Source organism: Apus apus, chromosome 4 (assembly GCF_020740795.1).
Source record: "Apus apus isolate bApuApu2 chromosome 4, bApuApu2.pri.cur, whole genome shotgun sequence".
In the NCBI taxonomy this organism is placed as follows: domain Eukaryota; kingdom Metazoa; phylum Chordata; class Aves; order Apodiformes; family Apodidae; genus Apus; species Apus apus.
This window is the reverse complement of record NC_067285.1, coordinates 112,508,516-112,535,566: the sequence shown is the minus strand read 5'-3', so window position 1 is coordinate 112,535,566 and position 27,051 is coordinate 112,508,516. Positions and strand designations below refer to the sequence as shown.

The following is a 27,051-nucleotide window of genomic DNA, read 5'->3' as shown; positions in this document are numbered from 1 at the left end:
TCCCTGCAGCCCAACACCACCACAGCAGATCCACCAGGACAAGAACCATGCTCACCTTGAACTCTTCTTCCAGCCCGTTGCTGCTGGTCCCTGGCACTTTGTTGTAGATCTTCTGGAGGTGGATCTCTAACGAGGTCACCTCCAGCTCTGTGTCACCATAGAGATAGTGCTCCAGAAGTGCTTGGTATATGAACACATACTGCATCTGCAGGGGTTGTAGGGAGAAGCCATCAGCCTCTGCTCAGCTCATCCAGGTGTCCACACACACAGTGGCTGCAAACCCACCTCCCCACCCATGCTTGCTGGGGGTGGCACCTTCTGAGACCCCAGACTTGATGATCTTAAAGGACCTCTCCAACCTAAATCATACAATCATGGAATCACAGGAAGGTTTGTGTTGGAATGGACCTTTAAATGTCATCTAGTTCCAAACCCCCTGCATGGGCAGGGACACCTCCCACCAGCCCAGGCTGCTCCAAGCCCCATCCAACCTGCCCTTCAACACCTCCAGGGATGGGGCAGCCACAGCTTCTCTGGGCAACCTGGGCCAGGGTCTCACCAGCCTCACAGCAAAGAATTTCTTCCTAATGTCTCACCTAAATCTCCCTTCTTCCAGTTTTGATCCATTCCCCCTCATCCCATCCCTCCTTGCCCTTGTCCCAAGCCCCTCCCCAGCTTTCCTGGAGCCCCTTCAAGCACTGGAAGGTGCTCTAAGGTCTCCCTGGAGCCTTCTCTTCTCCAGGCTGAACACCCCAACTCTCCCAGCCTGTCTCCAGAGCAGAGCTGCTCCAGCTCTGGGATCATCTTGGTGACCTCTTCTGGACACTCCCCAACAGGTCTGTATCTTTCTTGTGCTGAGGGCACCAGAGCTGGACACAGCATTCCAGGTGTGGAATGATTTGGGTTGGAAGGGACCTTCGAGATCATCCAGTCCCAACCCCCCTGCATGGGCAGGGACACCTCCCACCAGCCCAGGCTGCTCCAAGCCCCATCCAACCTGCCCTTCAACACTGCCAGGGATGGGGCAGCCACAGCTTCCCTGGGCACGTGCTGCAGGGTCTCCCCACCCTGACTTACATCTGTCTGTACCATCTGGCAGCGCTGGGCGCGGATGCGGCTGACGAAGCCGTACACGTCCACCTTCCTCTCCGCCTGCATCATGTCCAGCATCGCGTCGATGACGATGAACGTGCCCGTGCGTCCCACCCCGGCGCTGGAAGAGCAGAGGGGACAAGGGGTCAGGGCAGCAGTGCTGGTGCTGGGGGGTTCCCTTGCAGAGCAGCTGGCAGCGAGACGGACCCTTCCCAGCTGTGGGGAAACAGCAACGCCCGCTCGGGAGGGGAGAGAGGTGCCCAGCCTGGTGGTCAGCGTGGCCTGGGTTTCTGGAGGGGGAGGCACACGCAGCATCTCCAGGGATTGCTGCCACCAGAGGGCATGGAGGCAGAGAGCCAGGGGAGCCAGAGTCTCAGGGGGCTGCCTGGTCCCACCAGTCACCCCCCATCACGGGAAGGGGAGCCCGTGGGGATGCTGTGTGTCCATGCTGGTCACTCAACCCTTAAGGAGAAGAAGAAAGATGAGGCCAGAAGATGCTAATGGAAAGACAAAACACTTTTGTCAGCTGCCTCCTGAGAAGAAAGCTGGAAAGATGGACTTGGGAGGTTGCAGATGTGATTATCTCTGCCTTTAACTGTGGGGCTTTCCCTTACTGAGGTGTGGAAAGCCTCTGGGTGTCCCCCAGGGTTGGTGCTGTCCTTGAAACCCCTCCACACGGGGGCAAACACCATGGTCCCAGGCACACTGTCAGCTGAGTACTGCCTTCCCACAAGGAGGGACGTTGCCCTCTTGTGCCCAGGGCAGCAGAAAGCCAAGGGAGATGCCACCAAAGCCCAGCAGTGGTGCTCAGCTTGGCTCACTCAGCATCCGACTAACCCAAATGGCCACACGAGCTGCAACACCATCACATCACTGATTCCAAGATGTCCCTTCAATTCACGTGTCTTTGTTTGAATGTCCCCGTGTGGAACATTCACATTTAACATGGGAAAGTGAAATAAAAACAGAAAAAAAAAAAGCCTGACTGAAAAAAAAGAAAGGAATCCTTCTGGTACTAAATAGGAGACATTTTCCAAGTGACCCAGGAGAGGCAGAGGTCAGCTGTGACCAGGACTTACCTGCAGTGCACAACTATTGCTCCTGCATATTGGGGATTGCAGGTCTTCACCTTCTTCAAGAACTTCAGCATCCCAATGGGGGTGAAGGGGACCCCAAAGTCGGGCCAGCTGGTGAAGTGGAACTGGGTCACCAGGCGCTGGGGCTTCTTGTTCGTCACGTCGCCGACCTGGAGGAGAAACGTGGGCTCAGGTTCAGGAGAAATACTCAAGATTTCATTTCTTTCCCCAAAAGGAAGGGTAGAGAGGGAGCTACAGCCCCAAGACTCAGCTGGATGGCTTCAGAAGCACCAGCATCCACATGCTGAAAGGGCACAGACTGGATCCAGGGCCAAATTAGTTTCTAAAATAATGACATTTGCACTGTCCAGCATCACATCCTGCATCCTGGGGGTGACAGATGCCAGCCTGGCCTCAGCTCTCGCCCCAACCTGGCAGAAGCTGCTGGATTTCATTCCCAGCAGGCTCCAACAGAACCTGCTGCTCCATCCTTTCCCACACCTCTGCCCACAGCATCCTCAGTTCGAGGCAGAAGGGGAAACCACCCACATCTAAGTGGTCAGAGTGAAGGGTGAAGCTCAAGAGAGCCCTGCTCAGGGTCCAGACAGGTTTTCAGTTGCCAGCTCTTCCTCGCCTGCCTCCAGGAGCAGCAGGAGAACAAACAGAGAGACTAAAGCATCCAGAGCCTCCTTGGAGGACAAGAAAATGTACCAACAGATGGGAAAGGAATCAAACCCAATGAGTGTGGCACTGGGTTTTGTCTCAGCTCATGGGATAAATGTGGTTATTTGCAGGCATTAAGTGTCTGAGGGTGAGAGCAGGAACTGATCCTGTGAACTTTGGGGTTGTCCTGTTCTGGGGTGGGAGCTGGACTGGGTGATCCAGGCTGTCTGAGGAGGCAGTTGAGTCACCATCCCTGGAGACATCTAAGAAGACAGATGTGGTGCCAGGGGACAGGGTTTAGTGCTGGATGTGGCAGAGTTGGGGTAGTGGTTGGACTCAATGATCTTGAAGGTCCTTTCCAACCAGAGTGATACTGTGACACTGTGAACAACAAGTGCTGGAGTTTTACAGGACTGAATTTCAGCCTTGGCATCCATCAGCTGCCCTGCTCTCAGCACAGCCATGCTGGTATCCACTGGGAATGGGCTCCAGGGTGTTCCAGGTGAGTAAATTCTTAATAGCCCTGGTTAAAAATGGGTGCTGGGCTCAGTTCATCCCAACTCTGCTCTCACGGCACTTCAGAGGAGTCAAGGAGCATGCCAGTGCCTGTTGGATGCCCAGCATGGAGAGGGGAGGGATGGGATGGGAAGAGATGGGGTGGGAAGAGATGGGATGGGAAGAGATGGGATTGGGAAGAGATGGATGGGAAGAGATGGGATGGGAGATGCAAGCCCTGGCACCTGCTGGATGCAGAACTTCCGGACAGTGTAATCCACCAGGACAGTCACATCCTCCACGGACACACGGATGTTCCCGTAGGTCCAGCAGCCCTGATCTGGCCAGTACTGAGCACATTTACACTGTGGGGAGAGAAAACAGGCACAGGTGACCTCACAATTGGGCTCTCACAACCCTGAGACCAGCTCCAAGAACATGCCTATGGGCACGAGATGAGTGGGATTCAGACAAAGTTGGGTTAGATACCAGTCAGTGATGCCTTCCAGCACCTACCTCCTTCCTCTCTTTCAGGTTGGTCACCATGACAATTGTCGCTGTGTTTTGCTCCCAAATCATCCTCCAAAAATCGTTCACGGTTTCTTCCTTTGGTCCTAAGGGGAAGGGAAAAAGAAACGCGGTCTTTGGGATCCACCCCTCAAGCCCTGAGGCTGAAACCCGGTGCGTGAAGACACACGACCCAGATGATGCAACACATTTTTTGCCATTAGGTGTCAGCACAGGAGGTGTTTTGGTGTCTGGGAATGTCGGCTAAGGCAAGGAACAATCTTACCGCGGAAGAACTGGGCTTTTGGGGTATTTTTTTATGAGGAGGAATTCCATTTTTAGCCCAAGAAAGGGAAATGGGACAAGTGGAGCACGGAAATGACTTGCCCAAGGTCACCCAAGGAAACTGTGGCCATTGCAACAAGTGATGGGACAAGAGGGAATGGGCTCAAGTTGCACCAGGGGAGGCTTAGATTGGACCTTGGGAACAATTTCTTCCCCAAAGGGTTGTCAGGCCCTGGCCAAGGCTGCCCAGGCCAGTGGTGGAGTCACCATCCCTGGAGGGATTTGAAACACTTGTAGATATGGCACTTAGGGACATGGGTTAGTGGTGGCCTTGGCAGTGCTGAGATAATCACAGAATCACAGAATCCTAGGGGTTGGAAGGGACCTGGAAAGATCATCCAGTCCAACCCCCCTGCCAGAGCAGGGGCACCCAGAGCACATCACACAGGAACGTGTCCAGGTGGGTTTGAATGTCTCCAGAGAAGGAGACTCCACAGCCTCTCTGGGCAGCCTGTCCCAGGGCTCTGTCACTCTCACAGGAAAGAAGTTTCTTCTGATGTTTACGTGGAACCTCCTGTGTTCCAGTTTGCACCCATTGCCCCTTGTCCTGTCACTGGACATCACTGAACAAAGCCTGGCTCTGTCCTCCTGACACTGCCCTTAGTGTATTTGTAAACACTGATGAGGTTGCCCCTCAGTCTCCTCTTCTCCAAGCTCAAGAGACCCAGCTCCCTCAGCCTTTCCTCATCAGGGAGATGTTCCACTCCCTTCAGCATCTTTGTGGCTCTGCCCTGGACTCTTTCCAGCAGTTCCCTGTCCTTCTTGAACTGAGGGGCCCAGAACTGGACACAATACTCCAGATGTGGCCTCACCAAGGCAGAACAGAGGGGGAGGAGAACCTCCCTAGACCGACTAACCACCCCCTTTCTAATGCACCCCAGGATCCATTGGCCTTCTTGGCCACAAGGGCACATTGCTGGCTCATGGTCATCCTCCTGGCCACCAGGACCCCCAGGTCCCTTTCTCCTACCCTGCTCTCCAGCAGCTCAGCCCCCAACCTGTACTGGTACATGGGGTTGTTCTTCCCCAGATGCAAGACTCTGCACTTGCCCTTGTTGAATTTCTCAGGGCAGAAAGGCTTTGGCACCCACCAGCAGTTGGTATTGCACTGGTAGGGCTTCTCTTCCTCCCCCAATGCATCCAGCACTGGTTTTTGACTGAGAAAACCATTTTGGGAACAAACTGTGGACCAGCCAAGCTCCTTTTGACCCGGGGAGTGTCACAAGGTGCTGTACTCCAACTGCATCCTGGGCTGTATCAAAAGAAGTGTGGCCAGCAGATGGAGAGAGGTGATTCTGCCTCTCTGCTCTGCCCTGGTGAGACCTCACCTAGAACACTGTGTCCAGCTCTGGTGCCCCCAGCACAAGAAAGATGTGGACCTGTTGGAATGTGTCCAGAGAAGGGCCACGAAAATGATCCGAGGGCTGGAGCAGCTCTCTGATGAGGACAGGCTGAGGGAGTTGGGGATGTTCAGCCTGGAGAAGAGAAGGCTCTGGGGGGACCTCATAGTGGCCTTCCAGTGCCTGAAGGTGCTACAGGAAAGCTGGGGAGGATCTTTTTACAGGGACTTGCAGTGAGAGGACAAGGGATAATGATTTTAAGCTGAAAGAAGAGAGATTTAGGTTGGAGATCAGGTGGAAATTCTTCACTGTGAGGGTGGTGAGACCCTGGCCCAGGCTGCTCAGAGAAGCTGTGGCTGCCCCATCCCTGGCAGTGTTGAAGGGCAGGTTGGATGGGGCTTGGAGCACCCTGGGCTGGTGGGAGGTGTCCCTGCCCGTGCAGGGGGTGGGACTGGATGATCTTGAAGGTCCCTTCCAACTCCAGACATTCTATGATTCTGTGCTGTGGTTAGACTGGCCCAGCCTTGCAGAGCAGAGGGATCCCAGCCCAAGTGCCACCAGAAAGAGCTACAGGACCAACCAAGTATTTACCTTGTGCAGCAATGAACTTGTTTTTCTCTTGGTACCCCTGCAGAGAAAAGAAGGAAGACAAATGAAAGACCAACATTTGTCCCACACAAGAGTGATGAAATTCATCCATGTCATTAATAAACACAGCTGTCACCTGCTCTGGTGCTCACTTGTCCTGGGGGCTGCAGCCTCCGAGGGGAGAAACAGCAGGAAAGAATGGAAACAATGGAAAATCCCTGTGCAAAGGGCCCCTGCCCTGGAGGAACACTCCCCATGCTCATGCAATGTGGGAATTAACCCACTTGTTGGCACAGAGCCCCAGTGAAGTGGTACCTGACAGCCCTTCTGCTGGGACCAGACCCTGCATCCAGAGCATCAGGTGAAAAGCAGGGTTAATCCTTGGGAGATGGGGCTGTTGAACACATGGGGATTATTTTGGGTATTTCCTAAGGGATATTTATTTATTGCTGAAGAAAGAAAAAAGCTCTTTTGGGCCTTGCTTTTTATCACGTGTCTCCACCTCCCTCTCAAAGTCCACTTCTTCATGTCACCCTTCCAATCTAATAGAGCTCTATGGTGATAACCATACAGGACCCATCTCCTCCTTGGAGCAGAGCAGGGTGATGTTGCTTCTATTTTAGCTGGGTTCCTTCATTTCTTTTTCATCCCCTTCCCATGTCCAGGCCTGCCAGCTGGGAAGTACTGATGATTAACCAGCCACACCACTCATCAGCCACTAATCAGAAATCCCCAGCTCCTCAGGAACAGTTCCCAAATCCCTTCCAAACCACCCAGCTCCCCAAGGAGAGCAAGTGCTTCTCACCTGGTCTGGTGGGAGGTGTCCCTGCCCATGCAGGGGAGGTTGGAACTAGATGATCTTTAAGGTCCCTTCCAACCCAAACCATTCTATGATTCTGCAGTTATTTGAGAAGTGGGGAAAAAAGAGGTGGGAAGAGGTGGGACTATGGCAAAGCAGCTGAGCAAGGGCAGAGCTACAGCTAGAATTTGAGTTCCCAGCTCTTAGCTACCTACTCCAACCATGTTTGTGTGGGCTCAAGGCATGGAGCAAATCATGGTGAGCTCAACCATGGCCACACAAAGGTTATGAGATCAAAAACCAGAGTAATTTATTGCTCCAGAGGAGCTGGGGAGATGTGAACGTAGGAGGTAGTCTCTGAACCATCCTCTGCCAGGCACAAGTCATACCCTATAAAGCTCCTGGTGGGATCAGGCACCAGAGCTGGTGGGGATTTCCCCTGCAAATCACAACACTCACATTAATGAAGGAGGCGTTGATGTAGTCGGAGTCAGGAACTCCCTCAACAGGAGTCAGGTGAACCCTGGAATGATCATCTGGAGGAAAATTAAAACTCTGCGTTAAAACCAACCCCCTCCACACAACTGGTGTAGTGAGGAAGCTGGGTGTTGGAGTCCAGGCTCGTTGCCTTCCCCCCCCCCCCCCCCCAAACACCTTTATGTCCCCAAGTTCTTCTCAGTTGAACCTAAAGAGGTGCTAGACCTCGCCCAAGGAAGCTTCTCTTTCTGCAGAGCACACAGGTGAGAGGAAGCCCCCGAGGCAGCCCACCACCTCACACCACCCAGCAAGCCCTGGCCATTTTTGGAATTTCCCATTCAACTCATTTTCCATGGCCTGACAGCTCCCGGGAGCTCCTCCTAGTAGGTATCTACAGCTAAAGCAGATGCAGCCACCCAGCTGGGATGCAAAATTACCTCAACAGCGTCTCCACCCATTCCCAAAACAGGAATGGGGAGCCCTGGCAGCAGCACCAGCCATTCCCCCCACCACCCAACCAGCTCTGATACCTACAAGGCAAAATGTTCACGTATCTGTTCTTCTCCTTGTTCTCCTCCTTGGAAGCAGCTTCACATGTGGCCTGTATGGGACATGCTGGGAGAGCCTGCAAGGGCAGAGAAGAGGGTGGTCATTCTTTGCTGGCCTTCAGGAGGCAGGTGAGCAGCAACCTCCTGTCCTCCTGCCCCTGCAGATGTGTCCCCACCACCCACCTCCACCCCACCACCGCTCCTTGTCCCCACCAAGCTCTAAGTGACCATTTAAGCAGGGGGGCTGGACTGGAGAGAGCAAATCCCTTCTGAAACATGATACTTGGAATCTCAGCACCTGTCAACACGAGGTGGCAGCAAAGCCTCTGACACCCAACCCACCAGCCCAGGGATCGAGGAGCTCACTTCTGCCCACGGAGGCTCCTGCACAGATTTCCTCTGTTAACAGTGATGTTACCTTGGTTGAACCCCCTGGGACAAGCCCCCATTGCCGAAGGAGCACCCATGCACCCTCCTATATCCCCCAGGAAGTTATTCTCCATCCAGCAGCACCAGGGACCTGCAGGTTGGAGGGTGCTGGGGTCTCAGGAGATGCTGTCTTGGTGACAGCAGCCAGGTTTCACCCTCGAGCAGAGGAGGTGTTTCCCCAGCACTGTTATTTCACACCAATGGAATATGGAATCTGCTATTCCAAGAGGATGAGAAGGTACTGGAGGGGATTTGCAAACCCATTCCTCCAGCTGACAGGACACACGTTTCAGCAACGGAAGTTTCGAAGCAATCAGGTATTTATAACCCAAAAAATCCCCCTCTCCAGGCAGTCATTGCACCTATTCAGTTTCATGGAAGTGCTGCCAGGAAGGGTATCAAGTTGTGCAACAGCTGAAGAAAGTTGAGTGTGGCTTTTTTTAAAATATATATCTTTTCATCATCCTCTCATTGCCACATCACACCTTGGACTTAAGGCCTTATGGATTTCCAGTGGACTTTCTTTCATTAATTAGGCTGATAGAGAGTCCAGGTAGTTCAGCAGCTCCTGTGTCACATGCTGTGATAATTCACAGTTATTTATTTAACTCCACAGTCAGTGACTGAGCTTTGTGTCCCCCCCTCATTTCTGCTGTGCCTATTTTGGGATTGCCAAGGGGAAACAGGTTCATTGTCACGAGAAGTTACAGAGCACAGCAACATCAGGAAGAGGTTGTAGACATCTCAGAAGAGATGGGATCATCATGGGATAAGCACAACACCTGAATTGTTCCTGACTGCTGAAGTCCAGCTGCTGTCCTACAAACTGTCATCATTCTGTTTCAGGGGGAACAGCTCACTGAAACAGATGGAGCCATTTCTGTTTCAGAGCTCTTGTTTTGGCTGTTTGTGGTGTTAAGACAAGAGGTATGGGAGAAGAGAGGCAGAGCCTGGGAGGAAACCAGCAGGCAGGGAAGCTCTGGAAGACCCAAAGACATCAAGGGAACTTCCCAAACCCAGAAAAATGTAACTGCTCATTGGCAAAGCTCTACTTTCTGTAGCGAACACGAGGAGCAGAGGCTTGCCCACCACCGCAGCAGATTTAGGACCAGGATCAGTCCTCCCACCTTGCAGCCCTTTGAGAAACTCCTGAGGAGTGGGCAAACCATCACTCCCTCTATGAAGCTCCCAGATAAGGTCTTCTGAAGCACGATGCCCAGCACCAGCAAGGCTATTTTATTGACTCAGTTACCCCTGGGCTGATGTGCCGTTCCCCAGCTGGGTCCCACTGCACACTGCAGCTCCTCTTGAATGCTCCAGCCTCGCTTTGCTCTACAAAGCAAGACCAGATTTTTCCCTGCTGGGTGTGGTAAGCCCACCACCGAGAGCAGCTGGTGGGATTCAAGGGCAAGGAGCAAAGGCACTCACGTTGAACTCCTCCCGAAAGAGCTTGTTGTCATCGGCCATCCGGCGGTTGATCTCCTCTTCCAGCTTATCCACGGGCAGGGGGGGGTACTTGCGGTTGGTGCTGGGGGAGCGGGCCAGCAGTGGCATGCTCTGAGGCTCTGCAAAGACACCCACCTGTCAGAGGTGCCCCCCCAGCTGCACATCCATGCCCAGGTGGGCACGGAAACCTCACACACCCCCTGGGCTGACCACTTCGAGGGACACCTCGAATCCTCGTTGTCCCGTATTTTCATAGAAGCCCAGACTGCTTTGGGTTGGAAGGGACCTTCAAGATCATCCAGTTCCAACCCCCCTGCATGGGCAGGGACACCTCCCACCAGACCAGGTTGCTCCGAGCCCCATCCAACCTGCCCTTCAACACTTTTGTTCTTCCTACAGATGGTGCACAAAAATGTGGGGATGCTACGATATCACCAAACTCTTTCAGCACCCTGTGGCTCAGTGTTGTGCTGTTGTAGAGGCAGGGCAGGGCAATGAGGACCAAAACTAACAACCCCATGTGATGCTCCAGGCTTGGGGAAGAGTGGCTAGAAAGTGGTGGAAAAGGACTTAGGGGTGTTGGTCAACAGCAGCTGAACATGAGCCAGCATGTGCCCAGGTGGCCAAGAGGCCACCAGCATCCTGGCATGTGTCAGCACTGGTGTGGCCAGCAGGAGCAGGGCAGGGATTGTCCCCCTGTGCTGGGCACTGGGGAGGGGGCACCTGGAATCCTGGGGTCAGGGCTGGGCCCCTCAGGACAAGAAGGACATGGAGGGGCTGGAGTGTGTCCAGAGAAGGCAAGGGAGCTGGGGAAGGGGCTGGAGCACCAGTGTGAGCAGGAGCAGCTGAGGGAGCTGGGGGTGTCCAGCCTGGAGCAAAGGAGGCTGAGGGGAGACCTGCTGGCTCTGCAGCTGCCTGAGAGGAGGTTGGAGCCAGGGGGGTCGGGCTCTGCTCCCCAGGAACAAGGGATGGGACAAGAGGAAATGGCCTCAAGTTGTGCCAGGGAAGGTTGAGATTGGATATTAGGAACAATTTCTTCCCCAAAGGGTTGTCAGGTCCTGGCCCAGGCTGCCCAGGGCAGGGGTGAAGTCCCCATCCCTGGAGGGATTTCAAAGCCCTGTAGATGTGGGGCTGAGGGACATGGGTTAGTGGTGGCCTTGGCAGGGCTGGGGGAAGGGTTGGACTCAGGGATCTTAAGGGTCTTTTCCAACCAAAATGATTCTATGATTCTAAGTCATCAGCACTGGGGGATGAAGACCACTTCACTTTGCACTCAGACTTCACTCTCACTCATCTGGACACTTTGGCACCGTCACCATGACAGAACTCCCAGGTGCACACAGCAAAGGTAGCTGCTGCTTGTGGTTCCTCAGTGAAGGCAAGAAAGGCCACGCGAGGGTTATGCCAACACAACCAGCAGCTTGTGAAGTTCACACCTTCCCTCAGAGCAACATAAAACCTGGGCAGGGAAGGTCCTAGTTGCCAAAGTGGAAAAAAAAAGGTGCTGATTCTAGCTTAGCACTTGCTCTGAAGGTGTTTGCTTTATGTAGAGGGAGCTCAAAAAAAGGCTCTGAACCAAAAGGTGGTGGCTCCTCTTCAGCTCTTAGTTGGGTGCTTATATATGGACAGAGATGCTCAACTTCAGACCCTCAATGGGCAGCTCTGGCTCAAAGCCAGAAAACCAGACAAGCTCAGGGCCAGAAGAGGACTTAACACATTTCAGCAGCCTTTAAAATGACATTTGTGCATCTTCAACAGCTCCAAAAACATTTTTATGAAGAAAAAACATGTTCCCTGCTTTCTCTTGGAAACCTTAGCTTGGTGTCTCCAGCTAGTGTAAAGATCTGAGTTTTAACCAGCCATCATACTAATTTAAAAGGGTATTTGATAATTTAATTATTCCCCAAATATGTGCTTTTTCAAAGAAGGTTCCTTTTTGAGTCAGGTATTTTGAGGAAGAGGAACTGTGAGTAGTTCATTGCTGGAAGTCATCACCCATTTGAATATTGACCACTTGAGGGCAAACATTTTTGTCCCTGGAAGGGAAGTTGGGAAATAAATCTTCGTTCTATAAAGTTTGCCAAAATCATGGAAAACAGAAAGTTCAGAACCAGAAACAAATAAAAAAGCAGATGATAAAACAGTTCCCTGCAAAAAACAGAAGGTGGGAGAACAAAGTTGTGGCATCCAGCCCACATTGCACTGAGCTCCAGCTCCCAAAGTGCCACACCCAGGGGCTTTCCTGGACTTTTACAGAGGTCTGTAATATATTATTAATAATTAATATATGATTATTTGTATTTCTTTTTATTCTGGTGTATAATATTTATATCATTCCCACCAGAAATAATAATCTAAAGACATCCTCAGGACTGCCTTCGAGTCCATACTCAAACAAAACACAATCTTCGTTTTTCCATTTCCAGCAATTTCTTGCTGTTTTGGAAGGGGAAAGGCTCTGCATGGTCAGGAGACCAACCTGGGTCACTCTGTGGTGCCCAGAGAGCTTCCCTGCAGAGCATAAACCAACCCTGATTTTGCCTTTTCAAGGGTTTTATGATATTTGTGTCATTTTTACAACTTCTAGGAGAACTGCTGGTTACTTCGCCCACTAACTTTGGCCAATTCCAAGCAGGGGAAAAAAAAAGAAGAGAGGAAAACATCCCATTGTTATTCTGAAGAAGGTTTGCATTGACCCATTTGATCTGAACAAAGCTGGTTTCTTCTGTGAGGTGCCTTTTTGCTACCCCGTGTCACACCGACGTGGGCCTCACCTGCATCATCCGTCCGGCCGTTGGACAAACGAAAGGAGTTGGAGTGACTCCCTGCTTGCTTGTATTTCTTGAACCTGCAGAAGACAAGGGAGTGGAGAACATCAGTAGACAGCAACCAAGAAGCCCAGGTTACCTTCTGGATGAGACATCATAGAATCACAGACTGTGCTGAGTTGGAAGGGACCCATCAGGATCATCGAGTCCAGCTCCTGGCCCTGTGTAGGGCACCCCAAGAATCACACCCTGTGCCTTAGAGCTCCATCCAAAGGCTTCTTGAACCCAGGCAGGCTTGGTGCTGGGACCACTGCCCTGGGGAGCTTGTTCCAGTGCTCGACCACCTTCTGGGTGAAAAACCTTTTCCTGATATCCAACCTAAACCTCCCCTGATTCAGCTCCCTGCCCTTTCCCTGAGTCCTGTCATAGATCATAGAATCACAGGATGATTTGGGTTGGAAGGGACCTTAGGGATCATTTAGTTCCAACCCCCCTGCATGGGCAGGGACACCTCCCACTAGACCAGGTTGCTCCAAGCCCCATCCAACCTGCCCTTCAACACTTCCAGGATGCAGCCACAAAGGGCATTCACCACTTTCTCATGGCTTGATGAACTAGCTGGTGTGTCCAGCAGGTTAGAGGACCTGCAGGTGTAACTTTTAACTGCCCACATCTGGCAAGGCTGCAGAAGACCAGAGTGAGGTAAAAGCCAGGAGGAGAACCTTTAAGGCTGCTTTTTATGGAGGTCACCCCAAGGAGTTCCTGCTCCACAGGCTGCTTCAACAAAGCCCATAAACCCCGGGTTGATCCGTCCTTCTGCAGCAAAGCCCTTCTCCCTGTGCTTTTAACTTGAAGCAGATGCTTCAGCTCAGCCTGCCTCCAGTTCAGGGTTTTGCTGAATCACTGGGCAGGCAGCAGCAAACAGAAATCCTTCTTTTAAGGGCTGGAAGCCAGGTGGGGAGGACTCAAAACTCTGCTGCTCCCGAGGCAAAGCCCTCATCAGGTTCCCTGCTGTGAGGGCAGGACTGGAGCCAGAAGACGAAGGGAATTTTTCCACTGCTAAGGAGAGAGCTTTTGTTTTGTTTTGTTTTTTGCTCCCCTTACTTATTTAATCACCAAATTGTTGAGTAAATGAAAATGTTTACTGCAGGTGAATAAACACTCTCTTCTAGCTGAGCAGATAAGCCCTCAGGAACTGGGAATGCTACATTTTGAGCTGCCCAGATGCTTGGATTTAAAAAAAAAAAAAGACCTAAAAAGGCTTTGTGAAGTTATAGTTCCAGCTACAGCATCACCTGCTGTTCCTAACAAGTTCCAGTCGTATCTGACCCCACCCTGGAAGATGACCAGGCATGAGACAAAGGTTTGGTACCCAAGGCAGAGCTTGGCTCTGGAGGTTGGGTCATGTTCAACACCAAGATGGGAATCAAGGAATAACACGCCCAGTTATACATGCAAAGGACCTTCCAGCTCAAGGATTGTGTTCAGCTTCCCTGGATTACTCAATCCAACATCTTCAGCCTTGCAAGGAAACCTGACCTGCACTGACAGGATGTTTTAACTGCACTGATGGGACTTCAGTTTCATCTTTACTAAATATGACATTTTCAGCAGCAGAGCAGACATTACCCCACAGGAGGACCAGCTTTATAGAGGAAGGAAGAAGCATTTACTAGATAATCCCCAAAATTATTTGGATTATTCTTACAGGTTTCTTCTTAAAACACCAGCTGTGTCAGCCTTTAGCTGAGGAAACAGAACCAAGGGCTTATTCCCATTCATGATTCCTCTTTCACAGGAGCACAGGATTATTGAGGCTGGAAAAGACCTCTGAGATCATCAAGTCCAGCCTCTGTCCTAACACCACGACATCAGCCAGACCATGGCACTAAGTGCCACCTCCAGCCTTTCCCTGAACACCTCCAGGGATGGTGCCTCCAGCACTTCCCTGGGCAGTCCCTCCCAATGTCTGGTCACCCTTTCCATGAGGAAGTGCTTCCTGATATCCCACCTAAACCTCCCCTGGTGCAGCTTCAGGCCAGGCCCTCTCGTCCTGTCCCTGGTTGCGTGGGAGAAGAGCCCAGTCCCCACCTGACTGCAACCTCCCTTCAGGTGGTTGTAGAGAGTGAGAAGGTCCCCCCTGAGTCTCCTCTTCTCCAGGCTAAACAACCCCAGCTCCCTCAGCCTCTCCTTGTAAGACTTTCCCTCTGGTCCCTTCACCAGCCTCATTGCTCTCCTCTGGCCCTGCTCCAGCACCTCCAGATCCTGCTTGCAGTGAGGGGCCCAGAACTGCAGACAGGACTCAAGGTGAGGCCTCCCCAGTGCTGTGTACACCCTGGAGGTGTTCAAAAGTCGTGTAGATGAGGTGCTGAGGGACATGGTTGAAGCACTGGACTTGGCAGAGTTGGGTCATGGTTGGACTCGATTATCTTAAAGGTCTTTTCCAACCAGAATGATTCTGTGACTCATTCAGGAATCAATTTCTGTCAAACAAGGGAAGTCAGCATGAAACATCTCTTACCTTAACATGTACAGCACAATAATAATAAATACTATGACTAGAAGGGAAGACAGGGCCACCATCACGGCTATAATTGGAGTCTCATCTGCAACAGGAAAAGAGAAGTGGGCTTAACAACCTGGAAAAACATCCTTCTTCATTTACTGGGGCAGAGCTCCACAATCCCTGCTTGAGTAATGATAAGACATTAATAATAAAACCAACAATGATAATAATTAAAAAGGTACTGAGCGAGGTTATGTTTGTCCAGTCTGACAGTGAAGACAAAGTCATGACCTCTGGGAGCAGCAGGTATCTCAGACACTCCAAAGTTACAGTAAACCCCTTAACTACTATTCAAAGCACCTGAACCTTCTCCAAGAGCTGCTCACTGTGAAACTGGGACCTTGTAGATGAAAAGAGGGATGGAGAGAGTTGTGAGTGGGCTGTTTTAGGGGTTTCTTCTGCCCAATTGAACATGTCCATAGTGGCCCACCAGCCACTGGCAGAAGTTTGCTCCATCCCCTGGGAACTGCAAAGTCATCTTCTGAGGCTGAAAGGATCCACACAAGAAGTTTCTAATGAAGTCCATGAGTTTGGTACTGCATGATAAGGAACCTTGTACTAAGGATGCCATACATACTCCAGTTCTGTGTCAGCCAGGACAAGAGGGCAATGCTTCCTGCTGAACCTGGGCTCTGAACACCTTCAGGCTGAGGTTTGCTGGAGAGGCTCAAGCCTACTGAGCTAATTATCATCTGTCTGGCTCGTTGCAAAGAGGTGGCTCCTGCTGGGACTTCTTTCATAGAAGCATAGAATAGTTTGGGTTGGAAGGCACCTCCAAATATCATCTAGTCCAACCCCTCTTCTCTCCTCCCTGGAAATAATGAGTTAGAGAGGAGCTGATGTTAGACAACCCATCATGCAGGTTCTGCACCACAAGGCCACTGAGTATGAACCCATTGACTTGTTTTGATGTTCTCTCCCTGACAGATGCTTCTCCTGGGCAGGCACTCCACAATTCCCTTGCAAACACACTTAGACCAGGCACATCTGAAACGTTCCCATCCTCCAGGGCTCACAACAGATTTCTTTCTTTTTTAAAGAAGCTGTTTGTAACTTGGCCTGGAGATCACTGCAGTGCAACAGGGGTTGGCCAAGCAAATGACCCAGATGGGGATGGAAGCCAAGCAGGGTCAACCAGATAGGAAAATGGCCCTGAAGGGCATTTTTTTTTTTTTTTTTCATATAAATGTGGATGCCAGCAATGCCAGCTGGAGGTATTTTCATTTTCCATCAGCTAACTCAATGTGTATGGGCCACCAGACTGTGTCTACATGCCTTGGCACCCAGAGACTGCAGGACATCACCCCCCTTTCCACCTTCTGTGCATTCATTTCCCTGCCAGGGCAAATTCCTGCTCCACGTGTCTCAGCAGTTCCAACCAGATGTTCTTAGTTGGGATGTATTTGGTCAGTCTCTGGGTGCTAAGCTACCAAAGGGCACCCAGCTACACTTCAGCATTTGTCCCTCTGTGTTTGTGAGGTCTAGAAATGTTACTCTGACCAAAATACATGATTTCTGTGCAATGATTTGGGGACAGCATGAGGCAAATAAAACCATGAAATCCTCTCAATCCTGCACATCTATCTACTGTCATCTATCATCTATCTACTGTTCCTTATATCTACTGTCCCCTCATGTCAGTATGTCCTCCAGCCCAGCACAAAAAGCCACAGAATTTATTAGGAGACATTTCTACCTCCTGCACACTCAGTAGCTGCTCAAGCCTTAGGATTTCCCACTGGGAAGCTTTCCAAAGGCAAGACTAGGAAGACAAAGTGACCATGGGGAATCTTGGCCCAACCACAGCCAGATGTTGCCTCTCCTGTAACATGCTTCTCATTGAGACCTCCAACTGTAACCATCTTCACCATCTATGAAGACAGGCTGAGAGAGTTGGGGTGTTCAGCCTGGAGAAGAGAAGGCTCCAGGGAGACCTTAGAGCACCTTCCAGTGCCTGAAGGGGCTCCAGGAAAGCTGGGGAGGGACTCTGGAGAAGGGCAGGGAGTGATGGGAAAGCAGGAACAGTTTCAAACTGGAAGAGGGGAGATTTAGGTTAGATGTGAGGAAGAAATTCTTTGCTGTGAGGGTGGTGAGACCCTGGCCCAGGTTGCCCAGAGAAGCTGTGGCTGCCCCATCCCTGGCAGTGTTGAAGGGCAGGTTGGATGGGGCTTGGAGCAACCTGGGCTGGTGGGAGGTGTCCCTGCCCACACAGAGGGATTGGAACAGGATGATCTTGAAGGTCCTTTCCAACCCAAAGCAGTCTGAGAGTCCATTATTCAGTGACCCTGGCTGGAGGAGGGGTCAGTGACCAAGCCACAGCTCTGTGCCCCCACTAGGCATCCTTAGACCGTTTCTCCTGCCTTGGCTGGAGTTCAGCTCAACCCAACAGGTGCTGAGCCCGGCAGGGGCCTCTGCGGCAGCGCCGGGTGGCAGGAGATGTGATTTAGGGGCAGGGGTTTTGGCAGGGGTGGCTGTGGCAGCAGGATGCAGGGAACCTGGTGGCTGTATGTTTCCTTGCAGCCGCTCTTTCGACACGTCTGGCTGGATGAGTTAGAGCTTTTCCACCACGGCCGCAAACCGCCGGCCTCCTGCCCAGCCCACCCAGCCCAGCCCTGGCAGGAAACAAGCTGGAGGGTCCCCAGCTGGTCCCTCCTCCCCCAGGCAGCCCTGGTGAGCAGTGCCAACCCCCCACAGCTCCTGTCCTGCTGGAGCCTTGGCCCCAGAGCCTTCACGTTTGCAATTCTCCTGCAGAAGGGACAAGGACTCTGCTTCCACTGACTTGCAGTGCTGGAGCATCCACCTTCAGAGCCTGGAAGGAATTGGGATGCTTAAATATTGTCCTGACACCTCTGAGGAGCCAGGGAACCACCTTCTGATACTTGATATCCTGTGTGTAAATGTAGGCAGAGGTGCTATGTAGTGATCTCTAGGCTGTCCCCTGTACATCAGATAGACCTGGTGCAGCTGCCCAGCATGGAGGGACAGGGCTGAGCAGCCCTTCTTGCTCATCACTGTCAATGTCTGCCCACAAAATGTGAGTCAAATTGAGCAGACAAGAAACTATGGGATCACAGAATTTTAAAAAGATGGGGGTAAAAGAAATGGAAGCAAAGATGTAGGGTTAGTATTTCTTAAATAAAGCTTCTTACATGACATGGGGTGATGGTTTTGAAGTGGAAGAGGGGAGATTCAGACTAGATATAAGGAAGACATTTTTTACAATGGGTGGTGAAACCCTGGCCCAGGTTGCCCAGAGAGGTGGTAGGTGCTCCATCCCTGGAAACACTCCAGGTCAGGTTGGATGGGGCTCGGAGCAACCTGGTCTGGTTGAAGATGTCCCTGCTCACTGCAGGGGGGACTAGATGATCTTTAAAGGTCCCTTCAACCTAACCCATGCCATAAATCCATCCCATGCCTCTACGGTGTGGGTCTGACACACCCAGCAGAGAGAAGGGGACTGCTGTGGGGTTTGCAAAGCTGACACAGTGGTCAGAGCCACGATGGAAAGACACAGAGGAACCTCATCTCTACAGGCAGCGACTGGACCTGCTGCACCTCTGCTCCACCAGCTCCTGTGGTGCTGAAGCACTGAGTAATGGCAGATATTCTGGCAGTGATGCCAGTTCTCAGAACTAAGAGATGGAAAAAAATGCACCTCAGTGCCATTAAGTTACAAGAAATGGATTTGTGCTGCTGCTTGCCAACAGAATTAAGCAGAATAACAGTTATTCACACAATTTGCAGAATGGACCCGGATCGAAGGGGGTAAGTCACAGTCAATACAGACAATTCATAAGCAAAAAAATCCAAAACACAAAAGGAAATTTCTTGAATGGCTTCTTAGATCTTGTTCATCAGACTCTAGGGATTGTAACACTGATATTTTCACAGTGTATTTCTGAAAAGCCCAGCAGAAATGAAGTTATCAGTGTGTTCCCTGCTCTTCTAAAGAGCTTGAGGCTCTGTGACAGCAAGTTTGGAAGTGTCTCATAAGGACAGCCATCTTACAGCAGAATATTTCTGGAAATGTTGTTTTTTTTTATTGAGGCTTTGACTAAAGAGCAATGAAATATAAAATTCTTACCTCTTCTGTCAGCGTTACCTGCAGAAAAAGAAAACAGAAGTCTCTTAGCAACAAAGAAATATACATTTTAATAAGTCAGGAAGGATCAAAGACCAAGACAGTAACAAATTTAGTAACTCTTATCATCTCCACGTAAATCTTTCCTTTAAAACACCAGCTACAAAACTAGGATGTTAGAATGAATTTCAGCCTTCAGTCAGGAAAAAGAAACAAAACCCCAACTTCTCTCAGCAGAGCAGAGAGCTGCAGCTGAGCTGTAACACTGATAAATATCAGGAAATCGATGGCACAGTCTGTTTAAGCCTATAACCAGCAAGTCACTGGTGTAATTTATTAGCACTTAAAATTAAGAGAGAAAATTTGTGCATCCTTTTAAAAGAGGAGCTGAGTCAAGTGCTGAATTAAGAGCAGCCTGGGCTCAGTGCTGGGGAGGATAAGCATCCAAGGAGAGCCTCTACCTGCTGGTTTGGATGCCTCATAGAGTCCCAGTTTGGTTTGGGTTGGAAGGGACTGTCAAGATCATCCAGCTCTAACCCCCCTGCATGGGCAGGGACACCTCCCACCAGCCCAGGTTGCTCCAAGCCCCATCCAACCTGCCCTTCAACACTGCCAGGGATGGGGCAGCCACAGCTTCCCTGGGCAGCCTGGGCCAGGGTCTCACCACCTTCACAGCAAAGAATTTCTTCCTCACATCTAATCTAAATCTCCCCTCTTCCAGTTTAAAGCCATTACCCCTTGTCCTCTCACTGACCTCTCTGTTGAAAAGCCTCTCCCCAGCTTTCCTGGAGCCCCTTCAGGCACTGGAAGGTGCTCTAAGGTCTCCCTGGAGCCTTCTCTTCTCCAGGCTGAACACCCCAACTCTCCCAGCCTGTCTCCAGAGCAGAGCTGCTCCAGCCCTTGGGACATCTTTGTGGCCTCCTCTGGACTCAATCCAGGAGCTCTATGTCCTTCCTGTGTTGAGGGCTCCAGAACTGGACAGAGTACTCTAGAGGAAGCCAGAAGTAACCCAACGAGAGCATTGCCCAGCTCTCCTGCTGCAACTCTGCTGGCACCAGCACCATATGCCCCTGTTTTATGTGTCAGGAGCTGCAGCATGGGGTTGAGGACAGCCCTGGTAGGTTTGGAGAAGCAGGAACTGCCTCTACAACATGTAATTAATGTGGTGCCTTCTGCTCCTGTCCCTCTCTTGAGCACCACTTAATTCTTCCATGACTGCTATCCAAATTTCCCATTAAGATTAACAGTCAGGGCAGGCCTAAAACTAATTTTGTTCCTTGACAAATTACTTGACATAAAGAAAGAATCAGGTCTGGTCATTTGCTCTTGGAACTAACAGCAAGTGGAAGCTACACCTGGCCTTGATGGTGCAGTGGCCAACGTGTCATAGCCCGCACCAAGAGAGTTCACCAAAAGCAGCAACCCCAGTGACAAAAAAAGTAGTAAAGGCACAAAAATGACAAATTCAGCCCCCCACTAGCAGACACTGCAACGTCCAGATCTTGGCAGTACCTCAGGCTTTTGCCTCCACCACTCCCACCTGAAGGTTACATTTACTCTAAACTTGCACCATGCACATATCTGAGGTTACTCTGGACTCCTTCACCCAGCAACAAAACTTCAGGATTTGTGCTTGAAAGGAAGCTAGATGAGCTCAGGGATGGCAGGATGCTAAGAAAGCTGGGTTGGAAACTTCAGTCATATCCCTTCCTATGTTGGTAGCCAAGACAAGTTCACTGCAGCTTCACAGGCTGCAGTTTCCAAAGATGCCCAGAGGAAGAGGGCACACACATCTCACCGACCTGCAGAGGGGTTCAGATACCCAACACCCCAGATCCCTTGAGAAATTTATTCTCATTTTGCTCTTGATCCACACTGAGCAGCCAAACTACATTCTTAGAGGCCACTTTTACACTGTGCCAAGAGGGGAAGGACAGCAGGATGGCAGTAGAGACAACTCTTGCTCATCTAGACCTTCCAAAGATTAAAGTAGTCCAAGTAATGGGGAAAAAATGACAATGCAGGCATAGAATCACAGTATGATTCGGGTTGGAAGGGACTTGAAGGCTCATCTAGTTCAACCCCCCTGCCATGGGCAAGGACACATTCAACTAGATCAGGTTGCTGAAAGCCCTGTCCAACCTGAACTTCAGCACTCTCAGGGATGGGGCATCTCCTCAGTGGATGTGCCAGCAAATGTGAGACTGAGACATCCAGTGCCTGGAATACTCTGCTCAATTAAGCCTCACCACATTGCTCCTGGCCCTCATCATGGTGGAGAGAAAGCACCTTCAGAGGGTTTATTAAGTCACAAGTGGCTTGTGCCTGCAAGCAGCAGGTGGAGCATACAGATCACCCTACCAGATGGGCCAGCACCATCCTACTGCATCATCCCTCACCCCCAGCTCAGCTAATTATGGATAACGAGCCAACTTACCAGCTTTCCCCACGAGCTGGACCTCACCCCTGGCTGGCCACCTCTAGTCTATACCTTACATCCTTTGGGACAGGGACTGCCTTGCTGTGTGTGTGCTTGTACAGTGCAAAAAAGCATGGCCTGAGCCCATGGTGGCCACCAAAATACAAATAAATGTAGCAGGACTGTGGATAAGCCAAGCTCTGCAGCTGAGCAGCAACCCAGGGTGATTTCTTGCTGTTGCCTACACAGACCCCTTGTGGATCAACTCTTCAGCCAGCACCTGGGAGCTGTGCAGCACTAACTCCATTTCACACTCTGGAAACCACAAGAAGTGATGAAATTCATCTGTGACAAAAGTGAAATGAGAACCTGGGGTTTCTGGTGCCCCAGAATCTTGGCAGGAAGCACATATCTTCGGTAGGACAATCTCTTCTGATCTGGTCAGTTCAGGGAGTTGAATCACCATGGGGGGAGCTGGGGGTGTCCAGGCTGAGGGGAGACCTGCTGACTCTGCACCTGCCTGAGAGGAGGTTGGAGCCAGGGGGGTTGGTCTCTTCTCTCAAACAACAAGCAACAGGACAAGAGGAAATGGCCTCAAGTTGTGCCAGGGGAGATTGAGATTGGATATTAGGAACAATTTCTCCCTTGGAAGGGCTGTCAGGCACAGGCTGCCCAGAGTAGTGGTGGAGTCCCCATCCCTGGAGGGATTTCAAAGCCCTGTAGATGTGGGGCTGAGGGACATGGGTTAGTGGTGGCCTTGGCAGGGCTGGGGGAAGGGTTGGACTCAGGGATCTTAAGGGTCTTTTCCAACCAAAATGATTCTATGATTCTAAGTCATCAGCACTGGGGGATGAAGACCACTTCACTTTGCACTCAGACTTCACTCTCACTCATCTGGACACTTTGGCACCATCACCATGACATAACTCCCAGGTGGACACAGCAAAGGTAGCTGCTGCTTGTGGTTCCTCAGTGAAGGCAAGAAAGGCCACGCGAGGGTTATGCCAACACAACCAGCAGCTTGTGAAGTTCACACCTTCCCTCAGAGCAACATAAAACCTGGGCAGGGAAGGTCCTAGTTGCCAAAGTGGAAAAAAAAAGGTGCTGATTCTAGCTTAGCACTTGCTCTGAAGGTGTTTGGTTTATGTAGTGGGTTAAGGGTTTGACTTGATGACCTCAAAGGTCTTTTCCAACCGAAATGGAAAAACCTGTCCCGAAGTGTCTTCTCCTTCTCTTTTGTTCAGCAAAACAAAAGTAGAGCAAGGAAACAAACCCGGAGGCAGCGTGGCCTGGAGGGGAAGAGGTGCAGGAGATGCCTACCATTGTGGGAAGCAGAAGAGGTCTCTTGTGTTGTCACCATGGCACTAAAATTCCGCTCCGTCGTCTCCGCGTCGGTGCTGGGGAGGGAGGTGCGCGGAGCCGGCGGCGTCACGCTGGGCAGCAGGGAGGTGGCTGGAGGCAGGGGCAAGGTTGTCCCCAGGGTGGAGGTGTTGAGGCTGATGGTGGTGGTGTTGGGGGAGAGCCTGGTGGCTGTGGTTGCAGGTGGCTTTGACGCCACGGTAGAAACAGTCACTGGAGTGCTAACGTTGAGGCTGTTCGCGCTCGTCGTAGTCCCATCCTTGGGATCTGCTGTAGGAGCTTTGGTGGGGCTCCTGGGGGAGGTGGGCACTGTTGTGGGTGGCTCTGCGAGAGGAGAGAGCACAAAGGAGAACCTTCATGAGGTGCCTTGCTGCAACACTGGAGGGTTTAGATGCTGGAGATTAGCATGACTGCAGCTACAAGGATAAAACAGCCAAAAAAATCCCGAGTCCAGGAGAAGGAGTGCTTGGCAGAGCATGGTGCTGCTCACCCCGTAAAAGCAGGTCACCTGAATACATATTATGATATGGAGAAGGTTCAAAGATTAGGGCCCCTGTAAGAGAGGATCAGTTTTTATACTGATTTATGAGCACCTGCAGCCCACCACCCTCTTTCCAACATATTACAGTGGAGGGCAGAAGGAGCGAGTCACCCAGCATGTGAGCACTTACTCCTTTGATCCTACAGATGGTTTAGGGACAAAAGAGAGAAGCTGAGGAGCACAGTTTACCTGTTGTAACGTTGTTAGCACCTACACTTATCAGGCCACTTCCGAGCAAAAGGAGAAAGAACCACAAATCCATGTTGACCTGGGGAAGAGAGCAAAGAACAATTATTTAAACCCTCATGCAAAGTCATCCCAAAAGAATTCCAACTTGGGATGCTGTTGGGCATCTTGAGTGTGTAGAGCATGAAGGGAGAAGTGCATGTGTGGCTGGAGTCCCTGCAGGAATGTGAATGGGAAGGATTTATTGATATGCTCATACATTCCCAACTGGAGGGCACATGGAGAGATCCCAGTCTGGGGGAACAGCAAAAGTGACCTGAGACAAAGCAGGGAATGGATAAACTGTGGAAGAGCATGAGAGGAATGAGCCATGAAGCTGAGCACCAAAGAGAAGTACTTGGTCTTCAAGGAAATGAATGATGTGCTTATATAATGGTCTGCAAATGAGTGTACTTGGAGAAAACTGAGATGGAACAAGTGAAGACCACGACAAGGAGCCTGGATCCAAAACGCCCCAGAACCAGAGGCAGGGAAGCAGGAGAGGTCAGCTCCTCCTGCAGGCAGTGCCAGCAGATCCCAGCCTGTTACTGGGCAGCCTTGACTCAGTTCAAACCCCATCAGACTCCCTGCACATGCAGATGGAACAAATACCCATAAATAATGATCCAAGATAATCTGGCAGTGCAAGCTGCACATTTCTTGCACTGGATGTTTCTTCCCAGGAAATGTCCTGCAAATTTACAGGACGATGACACGACCAGAGTTGTTTTCCCCAGGCTTTCCCCCCCAGCCCTTCTCAATACAAGAGTTCTGTGGTGATTTAGTTCCTCTGTAGACCTCAGAAAGCTCCTGAGAAATGGGTATAGTTATCTCCTCCCAAACAGATACAGGTCCTGAGGCGAATGACAGCGAGATGTTAGACATCATTGTCCTGGCCAGAAGAGAGCCCAAAGCTGCCAAGACCCAGAACTTGGGGCCTCCCAAGGTCAGGTCAGAATCTTGCATCTGCTCCAAGCCCAGAGATGGCTCTGCTACATGCCAACGATTGGCAGCTGCCACACGACTCTCTCCTGTCCTTCAGGCTTTTGTCACACATCCAGTTGCATCTTCAGCATCTCCTGGGAGAAGGATGCAAGCTCTTGCTGCCAAGTCAACTCGTCAAGCTGCCAAGAAAGGGTTTTATTCCCGATACACAGTCTAAGCCTCCTCCTCTTAAATACATCTCATGTTGTTTGTTCTTGTTGTATTTATTTAAATCTGCTTCAATCTAGACCCATCCCAAACTCTGGGCAAAAGGACAACGCTGAAGTCATCAACGTGCTGGAAACGATATCAGAAATGCAAGATCCTCCCCACCCAGGAGTATCCGCCCACCAGCACCACCCACTTACATGTTTTTCCTCCCCCCCAAAAGAAAAGCTGGCAAAAATCAAACTCACTCAGTGACCAAAAGGTCAGACAAACCCTGAACCAGAAGGAAATCAAGCTCCAGAGATAAGAGCTTTCCTTCGGCTCCCTCCACGGCCAGTCCTGAGGCAGGGCTTTCTCCAAGAGGTCCCAGTGGTGTGAGCAGCCAACTTTCCAGAGGGTTTCACTGATGGTTAAAATATCTGTCTGGATGAATTTGAACTGATTCAGTCCTCCTGCTGCTTGGAGCTGGGGCTGGTCCTGCAACGCCTCTTGTGAGGTTTTGCTCCAGGGTGGGATGTCCAGAAAACCTGCAACCAGCAGGGTTTTGATGACATTCTCCACTCTTGGTGCTTAACACACCCCACACAACTCATTCAGAGTCAGAGATGCTTGGTCTAAACTGCTCTGGCTTTGGAGAGAAAATTCAATGTTTGTAAAGGGTTTATAAGGAAAAGATTGTTTACAGTGAGGGTCGTGAGACATTGGCTCAGAGAGGTGGGAGATGCCCCATCTCTGGAAACATTCCAGGTCAAGCTGGACAGGCTCTGAGAAACCTAGTCTAGTTGAAGATAGATGTCCCTGCTCACTGCAGGGGAGTTGGACTAGGTGAGCTCTACAGGTGTCTTCCAACCCAAACCATCCTGTGATTCTCTGATGCTGTGTTTTTAGGGTTGATGGTGCATCTGGACTTGGGGAGAAGCAGAGCACCAAGCTCACCAGGATGTTGGCTTTTGCTCCAAAGCCATTCATCAAACAATCCCAGTCTGGTGCTGAGATGGTCCTAAGCCAAGGGGGGTAGGAAAGGGGACTTGTGTCCTGCCTGTCCTTAGTAGCAATGGGGAAGCAGACAAAGCTGCCCTGCCAGCAAGAATGAAAGCAACCCGATGCAGGAGACAGATCCTTTGAGCATCCCACTGTGGAAACCCACAGAAACAGGGTGCTCCTCACAATCAGAACTTCTGCAAAGGCAAAAGGACCTTCAGTCCATGCTGACTCTCTGAATGAAAGTAATGGTGGCACTGAGATACTCCTGAAACCTCATGGGGGCTAATGAAGGTGCCCAGGTCTCACCATCGCAACCACTGCCCTTGCTGGGAACCCAACGCTACTGCCACAAGGGAACAGTAAGGAGGGAAAGGGAAAGACCTGCCTCTGGGTTACTAGGCTAGATTTTCTAGGTTACTAGAAAAAAAAGCGACTCTTTGCTGTGATTTGATGAATATTTGTAGAGAAACACCATTCTTGGGTGTGGATGTGGCTCCTTTCCTCTTCTCCCACCCCCATTCTCAAACTGAGAGTTCCTGTTCATTGAGGATCCTGTTCATTTGGGATTCTCATTCATTTGGGATGCTGTTCATTTGGGATGCTGTTCATTTGGGATTCCCACAGCTATCCCAGCACTAGCACCACAGCAGCCGTTTGCCCAAGAGTGAACCAACCAGTCACTAACAGGGATGCTCCCACCACACTGGCATCCTACTGGCTCCTCACACTGAGATCTTGCTTCTCACCTTCTGGTCCATAATTAACCCATCACTGGAAAACATACAGATCTTAATCTCTTCTAGGCCTCTCTTAATGGCTTCAAGGACCTTTTGAGCTGGCAGCTCCAGATATTGCAGCACACCTCAGATGTCAGGGGAATGACAACTTCTCATTGTAACTCAGCAAAGGGGTGGCAGAACTGGAACAGGACTCCAGGGCACCTGGTCCTTCTCCTGTCTGTGGTCCCTGGAGTCGTCTCAGGAAAGTCTTGGGGGAGACCTTAGAGCACCTTCCAGTACCTGAAGGGGCTACAGAAAAGCTGGGAAGGGGCTTGGGACAAGGGCAGGGAGTGATAGCACAAGGGGGGACAGTTTCCAACTGAAAGAGAAGAGATTGAGATGATATATTAGGAAGAAATTATTCACTGTGAG

General features: G+C 50.9%; 1 protein-coding gene across 2 annotated transcripts in view; it reads right to left on the bottom strand.

The window, feature by feature from the left end:
* The window catches only part of PTPRA (protein tyrosine phosphatase receptor type A), a 136,754-nt gene that overhangs the window by 7,575 nt on the left and 102,128 nt on the right, over positions 1 to 27,051 (bottom strand). For both annotated transcript variants that reach the window (XM_051617324.1, XM_051617325.1), the window contains 14 exons: positions 23,729 to 23,807; positions 22,960 to 23,322; positions 19,224 to 19,241; positions 15,095 to 15,179; positions 12,580 to 12,653; positions 9,788 to 9,924; positions 7,917 to 8,007; positions 7,365 to 7,441; positions 6,110 to 6,146; positions 3,843 to 3,940; positions 3,572 to 3,691; positions 2,172 to 2,338; positions 1,078 to 1,213; positions 56 to 205 (listed from right to left, as the gene is read on the bottom strand). In XM_051617324.1, coding sequence (XP_051473284.1) covers positions 56 to 205; positions 1,078 to 1,213; positions 2,172 to 2,338; positions 3,572 to 3,691; positions 3,843 to 3,940; positions 6,110 to 6,146; positions 7,365 to 7,441; positions 7,917 to 8,007; positions 9,788 to 9,924; positions 12,580 to 12,653; positions 15,095 to 15,179; positions 19,224 to 19,241; positions 22,960 to 23,322; positions 23,729 to 23,807 — 1,632 coding nt within the window. The remainder of the gene's footprint in view (positions 1 to 55; positions 206 to 1,077; positions 1,214 to 2,171; positions 2,339 to 3,571; positions 3,692 to 3,842; positions 3,941 to 6,109; positions 6,147 to 7,364; positions 7,442 to 7,916; positions 8,008 to 9,787; positions 9,925 to 12,579; positions 12,654 to 15,094; positions 15,180 to 19,223; positions 19,242 to 22,959; positions 23,323 to 23,728; positions 23,808 to 27,051) is intronic.